Source organism: Eurosta solidaginis, chromosome 1 (assembly GCF_040869045.1).
Source record: "Eurosta solidaginis isolate ZX-2024a chromosome 1, ASM4086904v1, whole genome shotgun sequence".
Lineage (NCBI taxonomy): Eukaryota > Metazoa > Arthropoda > Insecta > Diptera > Tephritidae > Eurosta > Eurosta solidaginis.
In genome coordinates, this window is record NC_090319.1 from 187,139,955 (window position 1) to 187,160,554 (window position 20,600).

The 20,600-nt window shown below is 41.0% G+C and overlaps 2 protein-coding genes and 1 pseudogene across 4 annotated transcripts in view; 2 read left to right on the top strand and 1 right to left on the bottom strand.

Moving 5' to 3' along the window:
- Positions 1-20,600, bottom strand: part of LOC137236957 (protein anoxia up-regulated-like) — a 1,647,042-nt gene that overhangs the window by 293,206 nt on the left and 1,333,236 nt on the right. The gene's annotated exons all lie outside the window — the stretch shown is intronic.
- On the top strand, positions 2,181-16,296 carry LOC137238730 (protein hu-li tai shao-like). Its single transcript, XM_067763807.1, has 2 exons — positions 2,181-2,274; positions 15,525-16,296. Exons 1-2 carry the CDS (start codon positions 2,181-2,183, stop codon positions 16,217-16,219), a joined length of 789 nt encoding a protein of 262 aa, XP_067619908.1. The 3' UTR covers positions 16,220-16,296.
- LOC137238731 (serine/threonine-protein phosphatase 1 regulatory subunit 10-like) lies at positions 16,263-18,865 on the top strand (annotated as a pseudogene).

A 20,600-nucleotide genomic window follows, 5' to 3' on the forward strand; every position in this document is an offset into this window, starting at 1 on the left:
ACCAAAACACCTTCTTATGCACCTTATGCAAGCGGGCGTCTGTCTTAAATCAAACGGTTCGTTGTATAAACGTGTATCATAAATCCCTCATCCCCGCTGAGCGGGTTTTGCGCTGGGCTTGGAAGCCGCCAGTTAATATCATACTCTAGTGATAAGACCAACCAAGTCACGAATGTGGATTGGTAGCGGCTATTATTAAGTTAAACCTTATATAGTAAAAGTCCGATCAAAATGAAACGAAATTCGTTTAATTTTGATTAGCCTTTCCATAGCTATAGGGCTGGTCTTTTCTTCGTTCTTAAAGTATAAAAGCCGGGATTTAACGTTTTTTGTGGACTTTTTAAAAAAGTCCGAGTCAGTGAAAAAAATAACTATTAAAAATGGGTCCCTGATTTTTTTTTTTTTGGATTTAAATCAACCGAAAAACTGGGCAGCCTCAACCGAAAGATGATTTTAAGTAAGCTCTGCACATTCGTTCATAGGTATAATCGCCAGTCTATCCGTACGAGGAAACATTGGGCATTATTGAGTCATATGTTTTTTTTTAAACATTTTTATTTAGCTTGACTTGACAGGCTGGCTGGCCGGCACGAAATTTGTAATGGAAATTTAAGTAACTTTCCGATAAGCTACGAGCTTGAAACTTGGAATATAGTTCAGAACCCGATGACAATGCAACAATAAGAAAAAAATCCGATAGGTGGCGCAAGGATCGAGATATTTCAAAAAATTGTAATTTTGGTACGATTTGGTTCATATTTGGAACACATAATACATACATGAATAGAAAGCGACCTAAGGAAAAAACGCCGCTAGGTGGCGTAAGGGTCGAGATATTCAAAAAAATTGTATTTGTGGTCCGATTTGGCTCATATTTGGAACACATAATACATACAAGAATAGAAGGAGATCTATGTAAATTTTAGTTAAACGGTTTAATTGAAAACACTTCATACAGGAAGTAATAATAATACTAAAAGCTAGAAAATAATTAGGTAGGTCCTAGGTACTAGTCTAGGGCGTTGATCAGACAACTAAATAATCGAACAAAAAGTTCCTTTTCACGTTTCAAAAATTCAATTTCACGATTAAAGTAATTTGTAGCATTCGCGGTTGGCTGTGTTGACATATTTTGTTCGGGCTCTATACGGATGTCACTTGTAATTTCAATAGGAAATGGGACACTATCTTGTTCTTCATCAACTACTTCATCACTCACAGAATTTTCTTTAGTAAGAATATCGGGACAGTTACCACGTTCATTTAAAGGTACTTCGTTAAGGCGAACCGCTAATACACCTTTCGTTCGACTAGTACGCAACACAAGCTTTCGTAGCCACGAACGTAATTGCGAAACTGATACTAATTTGCATAAATCGAATCTTCAAGTTTCATTAAATTAATCAAAATTTTACTTGTATATTTTCTAGTCTCTTTGTTTCCTTTAGTTATCACTCGTTCTTAAACTTTTAATTTTTTCATTCATTCACATATATTCAGCAACACATATTCTGTTGACATATTTTGTTCGGGTTCTATACGGATGTCACCTGTAATTTCAATAGGAAATGAGACACTAGCTTGTTCTTCTCCGACTACTTCATCACTCACAGAATTTTCTTTAGTAAGAAGAAGCCTCCATTTTCATTAAATTGATTAAAATTTTACTTGTACGTTTTGTAGTCTCTTTGTTTCCTTTAGTTATCACTCGTTCTTAAACTTTCAATATTTTTTTTTAATCCATCCGTTTGATGATCTTTCCGATTATTTAAAATCAGTTTTCTTTGTAGCTGTTTCTCAATCTTTTCAAATTGTGGTCTAAGAATTGTAATCCAATCTCAATCTGAGCATTCAATTTAAAAACTTCTTTTCGCTTTTCTTTGTTTTTCGAACCCTACTTCTATATAATTGTAGGCAAACTTTTGTTTTTATTCTTCACCGTATTTATTTATGAATCTCTTTTTTCACAAAACTGACAATTGACCAAAATATTTCTGTCCATACTCTTGCGCTCAGCGGGGATGAGGCACGCGTTTATACAGCGAGCCGTTTGATTTAAGACGGCCGCCCGCTTGCAGTCACCATAAGGTGCATAAGACGATGCTAATGAACTTTAGCGGATTATGACGGAGTAGAATAGCCAGGTTATCGCCTTCCCACATTAGTTCACCACCAAACGGATGTTCTGTGGCTTCATGTGGGATACATGTCCGCAAGCTATCGCAAGTGGTGAGCTGCTTGAACCGCATATAAAAGAACCACCTGGATTCCCTGGTGAATGGCGATCAGAAGCTCCAAATATGAGCCAAATCGGACCAAAAATATGATTTTTGTGATTATCTCGATCCTTGTGCCACCTAGCGGCGATTTTTTCATAGGTCCCTTTCTATTCTTTTATGTATTATGTGTTCCAAATATGAGCCAAATCGGACCACAAATACGATTTTTGTGAATATCTCGATCCTTGCGCCACCTCACGGCGATTTTTTCTTATTATTGCATTGTCATCGGATTCTGAACTATATTCCAAGTTTCATGCTTGTAGCTTATAGGGAATTTACTTAAATTTCAATTACAAAATTCGTGCCAGCCAACCAGCCTGTCAAGTAAATCTAAATAAAGCCGTTTAAAAACGTTGTAATGTTAAAGTAATTATGTGGAAATTAAGAAGACTGTGAAGTTCCCCGTAACGTGTTAAAGAGACTCGTGCATTCACGTTTTTTCCCACCGCTATACCAAAAGCTATGTACATTTTGTCAAAGAGTTGAAATTTATACATACTGTTACGAATATTAGCAAAACTAAGGAGTGCTGCCAGCTCTAAGCCGATCTAAGCAGTGACGTGAATGCACATCAATAATTCAATCATTATGTATCTACATAAACGAATAAATAATTGCGTCTACACATATGTACACATTCCGACGAGCAACATTTACATACAAGGCAGCAAGAGATGAGATGTCACACACAGATGAATTTACTTATACGCTTATGTGTGTGAGGGAGACTGTTAACTACAAACACATGCATATACCTTATCTGAGTTGTCACAAGAGAGAGCAATAATTTGTGCACGTAGTTGTGGCTGGCGATTTTGTAGCCGAAACAACTAGTAACTTCTGGAAATCGAAGAGCCTAGAAGTATGCAGCGTAAACTATAAAAGCGGCGCCAGCGAGTAAGAAGGAATTCAGTTTGATTTGAGTTGTCAAGCAGTTGCGATTAAGACGATATCTAGCGAGCAATAGCAGTATTATTTTGAATAGTAGAGTTTCATTGAGCTATCAATCAGTGTGGTTATTAAGCAAGCTATTCGTTGCACAGTTGAGTGTATTGTGAAGTACCTTAATAAAGGCCATTTTGCATTATTACAAATTGGAGTTATTTATTCAACAGTTTAGTGATTCGAACTTAGCAGAGGATTGCAAATAAGAGGAGTTGCAAGTAAATTCGTTACAATTGGTGTCAGAAGAGGAATTGTTGAATAAATTCCGAAGATTGGGAATACAACTTGGACATGGCAAAGTTCAGTGAATTGAAGATCCAGCAACTGAAAAAGGAGTTGGAAAACCGGGGATTAAATACAACTGGGAATAAGATCGAACTTCAAGCACGGCTACGAGAGGTAATGGAATCGCAAGGAATTGATGTGGACGAGTTTGTCTTTTATCCTGATGGGGACGAAACAACAACAAAAATTGAAGAGAAAAACGAAACATCGCAGACAGTTACGAGCACAGACTTGAACATGATATTGGCTGCAATAACTGCTCAAACATCGACAGTGGCATCTCAGCTGGAATCGCAGGAGACACGTTTAACATCCAAGATGGAAGAACAGAAAACGTATATGTCATCACAGATGGAATCCCAAGAGACACGAATAACATCGAAGATTGAAGCACAGGAAACACAAATTTCTTCACAACTTGACGAACAGAAGACGTATATGGTATCCCAACTGGAATCGCAGGAAACCCGTATAACATCACAATTGGAAGAACAGAAGACACATTTGGCGTCTCAACTGGAAGCGCAAGAGGCACGTATATCTGCAATGTCGGCACAAATTTCGGAACAGGTATCATCGCAGCTCTTTGTGAAACTGGAAGAACAGGATGCAAAAATTTTACAACTCGAGGACAAAATTGATGCCGAAATAGAAGCGTTAAAAGGTCGTATGGAGCAGTTACAACTAAACCGCCCAGCTGTTTCAGCGAGTAATCCAAAGGTAAAGACACCATCCTTTGACGGTTCTGTTCCTTTTCAGGTCTTTAAGCTACAGTTTGAGAAGACCGCAGCAGTGAACCAATGGAATGCTGAAGATAAAGTTGCAGCTCTGTTCGTGGCACTGAAAGGGCCTGCCGCGGAAATCTTACAGACCATCCCAGAGTACGAGCGGAACCACTACGAAACATTGATGAGCGCTTTAGAGAGACGTTACGGAAGCGAGCATAGGAAACAGATATTCCAAATTGAGTTGCAAAACCGCTACCAAAAAGCAAATGAGACATTGCAGGAGTTTGCTTCAGATATTGAAAGATTGGCTCATCTTGCAAACGCGGACGTACCCGTGGAATACACGGAAAGAGTGAAGATTCAAAGCTTTATAAATGGCATACGGGACGTCGAAACGAAGCGAGCCACATACGCGAACCCAAAGCAAACATTTTCTGAAACGGTATCCCATGCATTGACTCAGGAAACGGCGTCATTATTGAGTAAACCAGCATACAAAGCTCATCGTGTGGAAGTAGAAAGGCCGGAGTGGGTAGACACAATTTTGGAAGCACTAAGGGGATCTCAACAGAAGAATGCCGGAGTTATTAAATGTTTCAAGTGCGGCAACCCAGGTCACATTGCACGTCATTGCGATCTTGGTCCTAATAGTTCCAACAATGTGGGTGGCCGTAAACGCAAAGCTGGCGGAAATGAGCAAGAGCGTGTCGAAAGTAAAGAACGAAAACTTGCCCCGGCTGTCGAATGTCCTGTGATATCTGTGTCGCAGATTGGAAGGAAATCAAGCAGTCTTACCATCAGAGGGAATGTGGATGGTAAAGAGCGTGTACTAACTGTAGATACGGGGGCATCTCATTCCTTGATTCGATCTGATTTGGTCTACAGGGGAATAAAGTCATTACCTGGAGCGAGATTGCGTACGGTCACAGGCGAATATAACCAAGTTCAGGGAGAAGTAATATGTGAAGTCCTAATTGGGAAGGTCATGGTTCTACACAAATTCGTTGTGGCGGAGATCGTTGATGAAGTCATATTGGGAGTGGACTTCTTGGTTGACCATGACATCAGGATCGATATGCGGAGAAAAATTATGCGCTATAAGAACCAGGACATACCACTTAACTGTAGTTTGGAAAAAGGGTTCAGCAGTAATCGGGTACTGGTGGAAAAGACTCGACAAAGACCACGAAAGTCGAAGGCAAAGGTTGATAGATCGAATGGGCCAAATAAATCAAAATCAAAAGTACCTGCGAGAGAAACACTGGCATTGACAAAACCTAAAAGACGCAGGAAAATGAAGCAACGAATTTTCGAGAAGGAATGCGAGGGTAGTTTCAATCCAGAGCGCACTACTGTGGGGAAACGTGGGAACGATACTGATTATGCAAAGCAAATCCGTCCAGCGCAAGCTCTACGAAGTAGTTCATCGGCCAAACAACAGAGTGTAAAGGAACGAACCAGGGTATTGAGTGGTACGATGAAACACAGGTACCATGAGAACAATAATTCGAAAAGTTTCTTGGCGGGAAATTTGGTACTGTTATACAACCCTCACCGGCGGAAAGTTGTTCCATCCAAATTTCGGTGCAGTTGGGAAGGCCCGTACAAGATTGTGAAGAAGCTCAGTGATACCATCTACCGCATACAAAGCATTGAGAAACCACGGAGTAGAAGAGTGGTACATTTGGCGATGCTAGTAGCGTTTAGATCGAGAGATTTGTCTGATCGGGACGATCAGACTTAGGTGGAGGGCAGTGTTACGAATATTAGCAAAACTAAGGAGTGCTGCCAGCTATAAGCCGATCTAAGCAGTGACGTGAATGCACATCAATAATTCAATCATTATGTATCTACATAAACGAATAAATAATTGCGTCTACACATATGTACACATTCCGACGAGCAACATTTACATACAAGGCAGCAAGAGATGAGATGTCACACACAGATGAATTTACTTATACGCTTATGTGTGTGAGGGAGACTGTAAACTACAAACACATGCATATACCTTATCTGAGTTGTCACAAGAGAGAGCAATAATTTGTGCACGTAGTTGTGGCTGGCGATTTTGTAGCCGAAACAACTAGTAACTTCTGGAAATCGAAGAGCCTAGAAGTATGCAGCGTAAACTATAAAAGCGGCGCCAGCGAGTAAGAAGGAATTCAGTTTGATTTGAGTTGTCAAGCAGTTGCGATTAAGACGATATCTAGCGAGCAATAGCAGTATTATTTTGAATAGTAGAGTTTCATTGAGCTATCAATCAGTGTGGTTATTAAGCAAGCTATTCGTTGCACAGTTGAGTGTATTGTGAAGTACCTTAATAAAGGCCATTTTGCATTATTACAAATTGGAGTTATTTATTCAACAGTTTAGTGATTCGAACTTAGCAGAGGATTGCAAATAAGAGGAGTTGCAAGTAAATTCGTTACAATACGTATTATTAATCAAAGCCTTAAATTTTGGAAGTAGATAATCTCATATACTACTAAACTTATTGGGTTGAAACTTCCTTTACAAAAAGTCTTACATTAAGCTCTACAAAGATAGCTGCTAAAAATTAGCTTGTAACTTAAGAGTTAAGTTTTTAAAATTTTCACACTACGCACAGCATTGCTACGAACGAACGCAAATTCAGAACTGGAGTGGCTGCCATGGTGTATCACATATGATGAATTTCATATCAAATCCAATATGCGTTGAACCCGACCCCCTCAGAATTTGATGAAATTTTGCATGGGGTTACATCTTACCCACCCAAACACAACCTCATTTTTAGAAATTGCATTTTCGAAAAATTGTGGGCGTGGCAAGGTATCGAAATATCCGAAAATATTAGAAAAATTACGATAATAGGTACTTTTAAAGTGTGATTACTACGGAGTGGCTTTACCGATTTCAAAGATCTTCATACCATTAGAAAGGTATTGAAATAAGCTTTCAAAAAAATACACTGTAAAAATTTTTAGTACACTGAAAAAAAAAATGTTTTTAAATAAAATTTAAAACTGACAAAACACTTCAAAGATCAAGCGATTTTGAAAAATAAAATTTTATTTTAGAAAGGTCTATTTAATATATATAACATATCTGAAAACTAAAATGGGATTTGTTTTTTTAAATTTATTTAAGTAAATGCATATCTTGGTTACTTTCTCATATTTGGATATCACGCGTAAATTAATCAACCAATTTGAAAAATTTTTATACCGTTAGAAAGGTATTAAAATCACCTTTGAAAACATATACTGTAAAGATTCTATACTACACTGAAAGAAAAAAATTTTTTAATTTTTTTCTAAATTTTTTTTTTTCAAACTGGGAAAGCACTACCTATTATCGTCATTTTTCTAATATTTTCGGATATTTCGATACCTTGCCACGCCCACAAATGCCTCGAAATGCAATTTCTAAAAATGAGGTTGTGTTTGGGTGGGTAAGATGTAACCCCATGCAAAATTTCATCAAATTCTGAGGGGGTCGGGTTCAAAATGTACGTTTTTTTCAGCCTTTGATATGAAATTCATCATATGTATGTGTCATGAAACTCGCCTTGATGGAATTGTTCAAAACATGGGAAAATTCAGCGGCGAGTTCAAATGAACTAGGCTTTGTACTCTGTTTTCTTCGTGCATATATATTTGCGCTTAAACGTTTTATGGAGAGGCAAATGCGGATAGTGTTGTTCGCATAATTTCTCATACAAAACGTAAGCGTGCACGAAATGTCCTTCAACAAGAACACGCCCATTTTTAAATATAAAAAATTTGTACTTATTCATCCATGAAAATCAGAGAAAGTAGAAAGGCTCATTTTTGGATCATTTTTGGACTCTTCTGGCATCATTTCGGGATGATTTTCAGGATCCCGTCATTGTAATTTCGGGACCTTCTCGTGGCTTCTTCGGGATCATTTTGGGACCCTTCGGGCCTCATTTCTGGATGATTTTCGGGATCCATCCGGGATTCGGTCAGGGTAATTATTTGAGTCGTTTATTTTGAAAGTGGTTTAAGTCCATTTTTTCTTATATTGAGATCTTTAAGGGATTGTCTTTGATTTGTTTCAAAAATATTGTTAAGTGGTATTAATTTTTTTTATGGATTTGTGACCTTAAATATGTTAGAATATATAATGTAATAAGTTTTGCATACTTTACTAGAAAAACAAGTAAGGAAGGTTAAGTTCGGGTGTAACCGAACATTACATACTCAGTTGAGAGCTATTGTTTAGGCCCAATGCCTAACTTTTACCTGATTGACGGCGCCCCTCCCTAACGTTTTAATAATATTTCCAGCCACCCACACTCACGCCGCATTTGTGTGCATGCATGCACATGCATGCGTTTCATACACATGCACGTGTGTGTGCAGGTTGTCAGCACCCATGCACGTATATGTGGGGGTCGTTGTGTGCGTGGCTTTTTTCCCCTCCTTAATACCAGAGGACCTTTTCGCGGCTTAGCGGTTGTCATCAACGGGACAACCGGCCTCTTTCTCGATTAACTGCCAAGTAGTTCACATCGCCCAGGATCACCATCGTCAAGTTATACGCAAAGGTAATATTGTATCCTCTTTATATTTCCTTACACTCTAATTAAATATTATTTTATAACGAGGGAATCCTCTTTGTGTTCTTATTTATTTCTTTGAGTGACCCATCCATTCCGAGATCGACCCGTGTGCGCCTACCCACTGCCGGTTCCAGACGCACTCAGGCCGAACATTGGTCCTCCTCACCAGGAACTAAAAGCGCCTTTTGTTATACAGTCCACAACACAGCACATTTGCAACATAACAAAGAAGTTTGGAAGTTACATATTATACAACACGATATTAGCAGCCGAAAATTTACAAGGAAAAAGTTGGAGTTATTGTACATAGGTGACCAGAGCCACAGCATATTCGCCAACCACAGCACAGCACAATCAACTTTTCTGGCACAAAAAACCAATAAGAAGTAAGTGTTATATTTCTTGCCACTTTTTTTTTGAGTGTTATTTTTTTTGCAAAATAAATAAAAAAAAAAAAAAACAAAAAAAAGACCCGTGTAGTGCGCGAAAAAATTAAAATCAAAAAAGAAGTGAAAAAGTGAAGTTATTTAGTGAGCACCATTTTTTTCTTTCCAATTTCAAAAATTAAATCACTTGGTTTATTAATTTTATTTCGATCCTTGTGATTATCTGGTCTATCCCCCCACCAGTGGTAAGGTTTTCCAGACACAACACAAGGAAGAGGTTAACCTAACCTCACTTTCCGCACAATACCGAATAAGTTTGTTGTTGTTTTTTTTTTGCACATCACAAACACATTAATTCCAATTAAATTAATTCAGGCGCTCACTTCTTGCAAAACATTTATTTCTTTCTTCACTTTTTTCTGGTTATTTTTCGATTTTCATTAGCAATATCGCTCGCACTTTTTCATTTGTTCACAATACACTCATTTATCTGTGGACGTGGCGAGTGGTCCCCCTTTTGTTGTCGCTGCTGTGACAAAAAGTCCATAAAATAAACCCTTTTCGTTGTCGCTACCAAGACAAAAAGTCTGCAATATAAAAATAAATAATAAAGCGTCGAGTCTCAATAGTGTTTATTTACTGGGCAGGTAGTTTTTACTCTAAAGCGTTCTATTTCTCTATTCGGCAATTTTCTCCTTAATAAACGTAAATAAAACAATGGAAACCTACATCCGTTTAGCAGAATCAATCGCAGAGTTTGATAAAGATTACAGCCTTATTCCGGAGAGCGACCATAGCAAACACACCCTTGAAATACAGCAGGAAGAGTTGCGGCTCTTGTGGAAGAAGGTAAAGTCTGCGTTTGATTCGCTATTGGGATCTGATGAGGTGTCAGCGGATGACGTTATGGCGATCAGAAAGAAGCAAAAGGCAGCATACGCAATCTACGTGCGATGTTCAGCGTCTATATCTGCTGAGGCAGAAAAATACAAGAAGGATGAAAAGAACGTCAACCCTGAGCAAGAACCTCATGGGCATAAAATTCGCCTCCCGGCTTGCGACACGGAAGTTTTAAAGGGGATTATCTGTCTTGGCCAACTTTTCGCGACCTGTTCACGGCAATATATATAAACAATTCTAGTTTGAAAGGGCTGGAAAAGTTATTCCATCTCAACAACAAAACGCAGGGCGAAGCAAAAGATATCGTAAAGAAATGCCCTCTCACAAATGAAGGTTTCGAGATGGCCTGGAAAAACTTGTGTGAAAGATACGAAAACAAACGTATCTTAGTTAACACACAACTACAAATTTTATTTAACTTAAAAAAGGTAGAAAGTGAGTGTGGCAGTTCAATAAAAAAGCTGCAAAATGATATAAATAATTGTATTTCGTCCCTCAAATGCCACAAAATTGACACTTCCAATTGGGATGCAATCCTGACCTATCTATGCTCAACCAAGTTACCAGAGAGCACGCTGGCTCTTTGGGAGCAAAGTATAGACCCTAAAATGGACATATCCAAGTGGGAGGATATGGATAAATTCCTGTCTAATCGGTTTCAGACACTTGAAACAGTGTCTGGTTTTACAGGGCATGCCACTTCGAAAGTGCAAAAACCAAACGCGTCACGACAATCGTCAGACCCCCCTACGAAAAGACTTGGTGCTTTTCAAACGAAAGTATCCAAGCAAACAATAAAATCAATTTGTAAAATGTGTAAATCCCCTGAACACAGATTACGCAACTGTTCACGCTTCGGCGAATTAACCCCAGTAGAAAGTATTAAATTTATAAAATCCACAAGTGGCTGCCTGAATTGCTTATCCCCAGGACACACCGTGACGAAGTGCACCAGTTCCTACAACTGTTACAAATGCCACTCTCGTCACCACACGCTCCTGCATGCGGATACATCTCAGCACACGGCTCTCCGCAATCCTTTCAAAGATGCGGATAACATCCCAACAACTTCGGCACAGGCGCGAGAATCTGCGAACCAGAATGTAAAATCCTGTCATGCCAATTCCAGCACAGGCGTGCTATTAGGAACTGCTCGCGTACACATTCGCCATAATGGTACCGACTTCTCCGCACGGGCATTAATTGATTCAGGGTCCGAATGTTCCTTTATAACTGAAAGACTGAAACGCAGAATCAATTTGCCAGCGAGAAAAATGCATGCCCAAGTTTCAGGCATCACAAATGCGGTGTCAGCTCAGGTGAAGGAGGCATCCAAAATTGAATTACGTTCACCAGTGGATGCCTGCTTCAGCCTGACTACACCCGTTCTAGTCCTAGCCAAACTCACTGGGAATCTTCCATCCTGCCATATCAACGCCATGACTATGCAGGCATTCCCAGACTTGGTGTTGGCAGACAAGAGGTTCTACATCAACGAAGACGTAGACCTCATACTTGGAGGAGACATATATCCCCAAATTATACTGAGCGGTCTGAAAAAGAATGTACTAAATACACTTTTGGCCCAAGAGACAGTGTTCGGTTGGATACTAACCGGTCGCATCGAAGCACCGAGTCCAACGAAGAGCATCATGTCATTTTATAACGAGGTTGCATTGGACAATCAATTAAAAGCTTTCTGGGAGGTAGAAAATGTTCCCAAAAATAAAATGCTTACTGAAGAAGAAAGGTATTGTGAACAACTGTTTAAGGAAACGACAAAACGTGATGAAAATGGGAGGTATACCGTTTCGCTACCATTCAGGCTGCATTACCCTGAGAATATTAAATTAGGACCGTCCCTAAAGCGCGCATGTTCACAATTCTTCAGAAATGAGGGGCGATTACTGAAAAACCAAGAGTTAGGGAAAGAATATGTTCGGGTGTTATCCGAATACGAAACGCTTGGACATATGAGAAAAATCAAAAACAACATTCCATCCGACGATTCCGATAGTTATTTCCTGCCCCACCACGCCGTTGTAAAAGCGGAAAGTACCACTACCAAAGTGCGCGTCGTCTTCAACGCGTCAAGGCCGACAGCAAATGGCATTAGTCTAAACGACATACTCCACCCAGGTCCAGTACTCCAAGCAGACTTGCCTATTTTAATTCTACGTTGGAGACTGTACCGCTTTGTCTTTAATAGTGACATAGAAAAGATGTATAGGCAAATTTGGGTGACCGACAATCACGCCAAATTTCAAAGAATTGTCCACCGAACATCCCCCAACGAACCCATCAGTCTTTACGAACTAAAGACTGTCACCTTTGGTGTAAACTGCGCCCCCTACCTCGCGATACGGTCACTTCTACAATTGGCTGATGATGTAGAAAATACCCACCCAATAGCATCGGGTATATTACGCGAAAGTATGTATGTCGACGACGTTTTATCTGGAGGGCATACAATAGCGTCAACTATCAAAGCAAGAAACGAGATTCGCTATGCATTACACTCAGCTGGCTTTCCATAGCGCAAGTGGACATCAAATTGTGAGGAAATCCTTCAGGACATTCCCAAAACGGATCTACTCAGCGAGGACTTCCTAGCGTTCGAAGAGGCTAGCTCGGTGAAGGCACTCGGAATACGATGGAACGCGCATTCAGACATGTTTTACTTCACCGCAGGAGTTTTAGAGAGTGGCAAGAACATCACCAAACGCGTAATCCTATCCGCTATAGCCAAACTTTTCGACCCTTTAGGCTGGCTTGCACCAATGGTCATAGTGGCAAAAATACTAATGCAGCATATCTGGTTAGAGGGCACCGGGTGGGACGAACCTGTCTCCCCAACTACCTTAGAACGGTCGGAAAATTTCACCCAACACTATAACGAAATAGATAACATTAGGATACCGCGATGGGTAAATTTTACGCCCGAGGACGACATCGAAATACATGGTTTTTGCGATGCATCGGAAAAGGCATATGCAGCAGCAATCTACATGCGCGTAAAAAGGGATGATAAAATTTTCACAAATCTCTTGCTAGCCAAAACCCGAGTAGCCCCAGTGAAAACCATCTCACTACCACGTTTAGAACTTTGCGGCGCTGTCCTGCTCGCAGAAATCATGGAATCAATATTCCGAAACATTCATTTGGGACCAGCAAAAGTTCACCTCTGGACGGATTCAACCATCGTACTCGCATGGATAAGAAAGCCGCCCTGCTCCTGGTCAACCTTCGTCGCACACCGCATCACTAAGATCATCGATATGGTCGGTAGCAAGGACTGGCTTCACGTGGACTCGGAATCTAATCCAGCGGATCTAGGAAGCAGAGGACTACTGGCATCAGAGTTGTTCAACAATTCGTTGTGGTGGCAGGGAACTTCTTGGCTGCAAGAAGACAATTCTCACTGGCCAGCACAAGAGATCGAATACAAAACGTCCGTTGAGGAGAAGAGGGCACAAACATATGCCACGACAAGGGTAGATATTCTCGACCGTTTTTCAAATTTACCCAGGGCTTTGAAGGTTCTATCCTATGTTAGGAGGTTTTATAAAAGAACTCACCCAAGAACAAAAGCCTCGTACCACGAAAAAGCGTGTATAATCTCAGCCGATGAGATTAAGGCAACGACTCAAGCATTAATACGAGTCTGCCAGAAACAGTTTTACGGGACAGAATATTTAAAATTGAAAAATAGGGAACCGATCGACCGAAAGAGTGAAATACTGTCACTCAACCCATATATCGACAAAGATGACATTATTAGAACAGGGGGGCGTCTAGGGGCTTCAAAGGACATGTCATACAATGAGCGTCATCCGATCATCTTGCCTTACAATTGTAGGCTGTCTCGCCTTACCGTTATGATGGCTCATCATGACTCCCTTCATGGCGAGAACCAGCTCATGCTCCGTCTCATCCGAACCCAATACTGGATACCGAATGTCAAGACCATGATCAGAGCCATTATCCACAATTGCAAAACCTGCATTATTCACCGCAAGCAGGCACAGTTTCAACTTATGGGGACCCTTCCCTGCGAGGGGACTACTTTTACCCGCGCGTTCACCAATACCGGGGTAGACTTTGCAGGGCCTTTCGACATCAAAAGCTACCGCGGTAGGGGATGTCGACTGTCAAAAGGCTACGTATGCCTTTTCGTCTGTTTTTCCACTAAGGCCATCCACTTAGAAGCCACTAGTGACCTTAGTACCCCAGGCTTCCTCGCGGCCTTTTCGCGTTTTATCGCGAGAAGAGGATGTCCGAAGAACATCTACTCCGACAATGGTACGAACTTTGTCGGAGCTTCCAGATCTCTACGATCGGAATTCAAAGCCTTTCTGGCCGAAAGCCGAGACAAAACAGTCTCAAAGTACAACCATCAAGCATTAAGCTGGCATTTTATTCCCACCGCTGCTCCACATATGGGCGGCTTGTGGGAGGCGGGAGTGAAGAGCTTCAAAAGCCACTTCAAAAAGATCGCATCTCCCCATAAGTACACCATGGAGGAGTTCCAAACCATTTTGTGCAGGATTGAGGCGTGCCTCAACTCGCGCCCACTCAGTCCAGGGTCGAATGACCCAACGGATCTGGAACCACTAACCCCAGGACATTTCCTAACGGGCAGCCACCTACTGGCTCCGCCAGAACCAGATGCTAGTGAGAACGCTGCCTCGATGATAAATCGGTGGCAGAAACTCAAAGCCCTCCATCATACTTTCTGCAAGCGATGGAAGGTGGAATATCTATCCGAACTTCAAAAACGAGTGAAGTGGAAGCATCCCAAAGAAAATATACACGTGGGAGATCTAGTTGTCATCAAAGAGGACAACTTATCTCCCAACGAATGGAGGTTAGGCAGAGTCGTCAACGTACACCCCGGCGAAGATAACCGAGTACGTGTAGTCGACCTCATAACCGAGAAGGGTCAAGTCAGACGACTTTTGGTCAAACTGATCCTTCTTCCCACGGAGATAGATTGTGCGAGGACCAAAAGCTTCGCTTAACAATCCCCCCGTTCCTCCACATCCCTCCGTTCAAAAAAAAAAAAAAATTCTATTTTTTCATTTTCAAAAAAAACCATCCCACTCACTCGTTATTCCATAACGAGTATACCAGAAAAGCCTTTACGCAGACCCTCGGTCTGCCACAGAAAACAAAGGCACTCGGCCCATAAACTTTTTTAAATTTTCAAAATTTCAAAACCCAGCGCTCGCCCACCGAGGCCAATCAACCACCCTAATGCAGATCCCCATCTGCCACAAAACACTTATTTTTAATTTTCAAAACCAAACCCCATTTCACTCACTCACCCCGAGCGAGGACACCAGAACCCTAACGCAGACTCAGGGTCTGCCACGGAACGCAGATGCACTCAGCCAAAGGAACGAGGCCAAGCAATAACCTAACGCAGATTCGATATCTGCCACAAATCCAAAAGAATTTAAACGCATACAGCCACTGATTAAAGATAATCGACGGGCTGATAAAATATCCGCAGGTCCACAATCACACATACTCGAGGGTGTTACATGGGACGAAGCTAATCGTATTAACGAGGCCACCGTTTCACCAGCTGGCGATCATGTCGTGCTAATGGGCGCCGCCTCCAAGGGAATCATACAACGTGGCTATCAACATAATGCGGCCGTTTATAAAGCACCATATGCTAAGAATCCATTCGATAATGTAACCGATGATGAATTGAATGAATATAAGCGCACAGTAGAACGTAAAAAGAGCATTCATGGTGAATATACCGATACTGATTTCTCCGAATCAGAGCCACTGAGTTCGATGCCGATCTCAGCACCACAACAAACGAAACAAACAACAATCACACCTGCCGCAGTTAGTCAATCGGCACCAGAAGAGGTTTCAGAACACCAAGTAATGAGAATACAAACTCAGCAAGCGCCAATTCCAAGCCAACATGAAGTAGTGCTGAGCGATGCTACCAGCTACCAAAATCATACATTATTGGCAGCAAAAACATCAACACAAATTCATAAAAATTATAACCACCATCTTCAATCATACAAAACCTTTTCAACACAAAAATATTCTACACTGTTGAATAATTTTGAAAAGTATGGGAGATTGGCGTAAAAATATGACTTTTTTTATAATTCCACTGCAACACAGAAGAGACATGAGTTCGTCATCTTCAATGTTTGGATGATACATAAAATAGAAATATTTCCCCATTGTACATATCCACTGCCGGCAGATAGGTGTCCAGAGCCAAAATAGATCATCTTCGACTTCATCATCATCCAAGCCTTTGTCAAGCTCAAAAGAAAAGCATCGAGATAAGGATAAATCTTTGTCCTCAACTTCATCATCATCGTTGTCAACAAATAAGGAAAAAGAAAAGGAGCGTGAAAAAGAAACTCAAGCTGAGAAAGATAAAGAAACTATTGCCAAGTTAGTGCCACCTTCCATAGATAAACTTGGCCGCATTCCAAAGAAACCAAAAGATGAAAATGAATCTGCTGACTCAGCGAAGCCAACTTCAATAACAATACCCTCGAAGAAGGCTTCGATGTCTATTGAAATAAGACGTGATTCAGAAAAGGCAAAAACTGTCAAAACCTATAAATCACAATTTCGTTCACATGGCTTAACTGAGGAAGCGCCACCACCACCATCGCGCAAAGGCTTAAAGAAACCAACATCTGCTACATCAGCACCAGGTACGGTCATACCGGCAAGCTTACCTTCATCGCTGAAGCGGCCATCACCACCACCTACCAGTGTCGCCGATTCGCCAACACTTAAGAAATCCATGATCGATATCAATAATCTGACTGTGGCAAATGAGAAACCTGGCGCTATCAAATTAATTGCACCAAAGAAAATTCAAACACTCGTCGAGACAAATCTCTTCTCTGATGCTCTCTCGGCGGCGACAGGACCTAAAAAAGTAACAAAACGTAAACGCTCCATTACACAATCACCTGTACAAAACAAAGACGGTGAACCAGAAACACCCACCAGTCCCGACGCTCAAAAGGTGACTCCTTTGAAATTTTATCAAGACACATTGGATGAACATTCGAAGGGAGAAGACAAATCCGATAAGGAGAATGATAGCAAAGAGCATAACAAGTCAGAAGATTCAGATGGAGCCGATAAAGGCGGAAATAGCACTGATGATGACGACGATATTCCATTAAAGAAGGTTAAAGAAGATATTGAACAAAAGGTGTTGCGTGAACAAAAGGCGGCGGATGAAAGTGCCAATAAAACAAATAGTGGTGCCGGCACCGATACGGGCACTGGCACCAATCCTGATTCTACTGACACCAGCAACACAACTACTAACGTCGTCGGCGGCTCAGTCGATATCACCGGCAGTAGTGATGCGGAGGAAGATGCCACTGCCAAATCAATTAAAGTGTCCGAAGGAGATGAAGTACCTAAACCACCCGGACCTGGTTGTGGTCCGAACGGACCACCAGGTGTACTAATGCTACATAGACGTAAAGGTCCAAAAAAGAAATTAACGTGGCGCGCACAGGAGCACCTCGAGCAAATACGCTACTTTGAGCTGGACGAAAATGAGCGCGTAAATGTTACAAAGCCTCAATCTTTTATGGATATGAAGAATTTGGAACGCTATAGCGAACGCGATGCCATTAATATTGCGCGACGCGGTTTCACACATGAGGATAATATGCGTCCGCAAGCTGAATGGCGTCTACCGCTTATCGAAGTCGATAGTGTACCACCGCATCCAAATGGTAATCAATCGAAACAACGTAAAGTGCAAGCCGAGCGTGAACAAACAACATTGCGTGTACTATACTTCACACACAGCATGATACCTGATTCGCCCGCGGAAGCTGAACTGGAACCACATTTCTCCTACGACATACCAGTCATACCACTTGAAGATATAACTGGCATCCAGATGCGGTAAGCGATTATACAAACATGCCATGGCCCGAGCCGAAAAGTTCACCCAAATACGCGGAAAGTAATCTCTCCAATACCGGCCTCGCTGCTGGTGGCAAAATGATAAATTCACAAGTAAATTCTTCAACTGCAAACAATGTGAGTCCATATCCCGGATTTATGCCGCAATATGCCGGAGCTGCCACGAACAATATGCTGGCAGCGCAAATGCAAATGCCACGTCCAGTACCAGCAGTAGGAGCAGCAGCGGCTGCAGCAGCTGCTGTTGGCGGAGGACAACTGCCACCAGTTTGGCAGGGCGGCAACATCAATGGTGCTTTAGCAATGGGTGCAATGACTGCAAACGCAGTACCACAACAAAACTTATTAGGTCCATTCGGTCCACCGGCATGTAATGCGCCACCATGGCAGCTGCATTCAGGCGGCCCACAATATGGGCCAGGGCCTGCTGCGTTCAATAATGGACCCAGCTTTGGGCCAATGGGCATGATGGGGCCGCGTGTTATGCCACCAAATATGACATCGGCAAATGCTTTTGAACGCAATAATATGAGTAATAGCAGACATCACAATAGTAACAGCAATATCAATCAAAGTCGAAACAACAATGGAGGGAATTGGCGTACAGGCTCCAGTTTTCAAGATAACAACAGTAGTAGTGGTGGTGGTGGTGGCGGCAACTGGCGCTCAGGCGGTGGTGGAAGGCACAGTCGTAACGGAGGTGGCAGCAGAGACAGAGATTTAAACAGCGGCTTATGTAAAGCTTTTATGCGCGGTCACTGTTGTCTAGGCAAATCCTGCAAATATATACATCCAAAAAGCAAACGCATATAGGAATCGCCAGAATCTTCTGATGATGAAGATTCAGCAACGATCTCGCGTAAACACTGTGATAGCGGCAACATGTCGAAATACAAACGTACTATCTAAGCGGTCATGAATGAAATCGTGAAATTGAAAAATAAATTGCTGCGTAACGATCTGAGATCGTGGTTACCTGATTGTTGCCCGTAAGTCCAGAAGTTCTTCACAGGCTGCTCTGCACGTCGCCGGCCGCTTGAAAAGAGACCAGCTTGTATTCTCACGGCATTGGTGTGCTGCTGGTGCATGCCAAATATGGCAAGCCCATGTAATGTAAATGAAATTTATTATTTTCTAATTTCTATGAAATATTATGGATATAATTATTAGACGTACATACATATTTATAAAATATGTATATACAATATTTTTTCACTTGCAAAAAAAATTGTGTTATCGGTAAATCCAAATGAGTTATTCATAACCGTTACCAGCAAGGCCAGGACAAATACCGGGCCCCTTACGTAAGAAACCCTTTCTCCACACTAAGTCAGCGGACCGTCTTAATGTTTGTAGAAATTTTTTCTTCTTTAAAAATCAAATTTGATTTAGCTAGTAAATATACTGCGCCTGGAGCACCATAACACCAATGGACCAAGCGTTTATCACGGCCACTTTTAAGATCGTCCAGTGCTACAGGGAAATTACCTTCATTGTCCTGAAGAGTTAAGAAGAAATCTATTGAGCGTTTAATATCACGCCGTTCTGCACTAGGTGCCGATATGGTGTCTGTACGAAACCACGGACTATCTAACACGGGGAACGTTTAGCTGCATTTGGATAATTACGTCTACTCGTGGAAATATGCCATCCAAATTTACATCTGAAAAGGAAAACAAAAAGAAGAAAAATTTATTGATTAATAAAAAGAAATATATTAATAAGCAAATTCCCAATTTATGAAGCACTTACCTTTTTGTCTCGATATGCGTACGCACGCCTCGCGCTCTAGGAGATGAAAGAAAACGCAACGGGAAAAAATCGTACGATGTCATCCCGTTGTCCCAATTCATGGGAGTTTCCAATCAATATACGTATGTGTGTATGAATGTTCCCGAGCATTTTTTTTTCTCTTTTTTGTCTTTGCTGCCGGTAAATAGCTACTAGTACGCGAACCTTTTAAGAGGAAAATGTTGGTAGACACAAAAAAAATGAAAATAGTAGTAGTTGGTAATTTTTACCAAGAAAACAACAGCTACCGTTCATATTTGCACCAAACAATTATTAATGTATTGTAAAACAAATAACACGCATTTCAAGGAAATGACACCTTTAAAACACGTAAACAAGACAAAATTACATGTACCTTTGTATATATCTACATAGCTTATGCCTATACGATACTCACTTTTTTCCTGTATCGTGAGTGTGAAATACTGACAAACATGTACCAAAACGTCTAATCACAGCAAGAATATTCCCAAGTACCCAAAATACTCCCACCAAATAACCGATTTCGGCATGTTATCGTTTACGTCAAACTTTTATTTTCGTTTAAATTATTCACGAAAAAAAAAAAACAGAAAAATAGCGCAGAAAATATTTGCTATATTATCTTATCAAAAATTCATTTCTTGTTTAAAGTTGTTCACAAATATTTTTAAAAAATTGACGGATTTTAATCATTATCCCCTTGGGCTTGGCAATTAGACACTTTAAAAATAATCGCCGTATACGTTTTCAGTGCGAAAATACTGAAATATTGGTA

Coding starts and splice junctions, on each gene's coding strand:
- LOC137238730 (XM_067763807.1), top strand. CDS start 2,181: ATGTTCTGTGGCTTCATGTGGGATACATGTCCGCAAGCTATCGCAAGT. Junction 2,275..15,524: donor AGAACCACCTGGATTCCCTG/GTGAATGGCGAT, acceptor AACCTAACGCAG/ATTCGATATCTGCCACAAAT.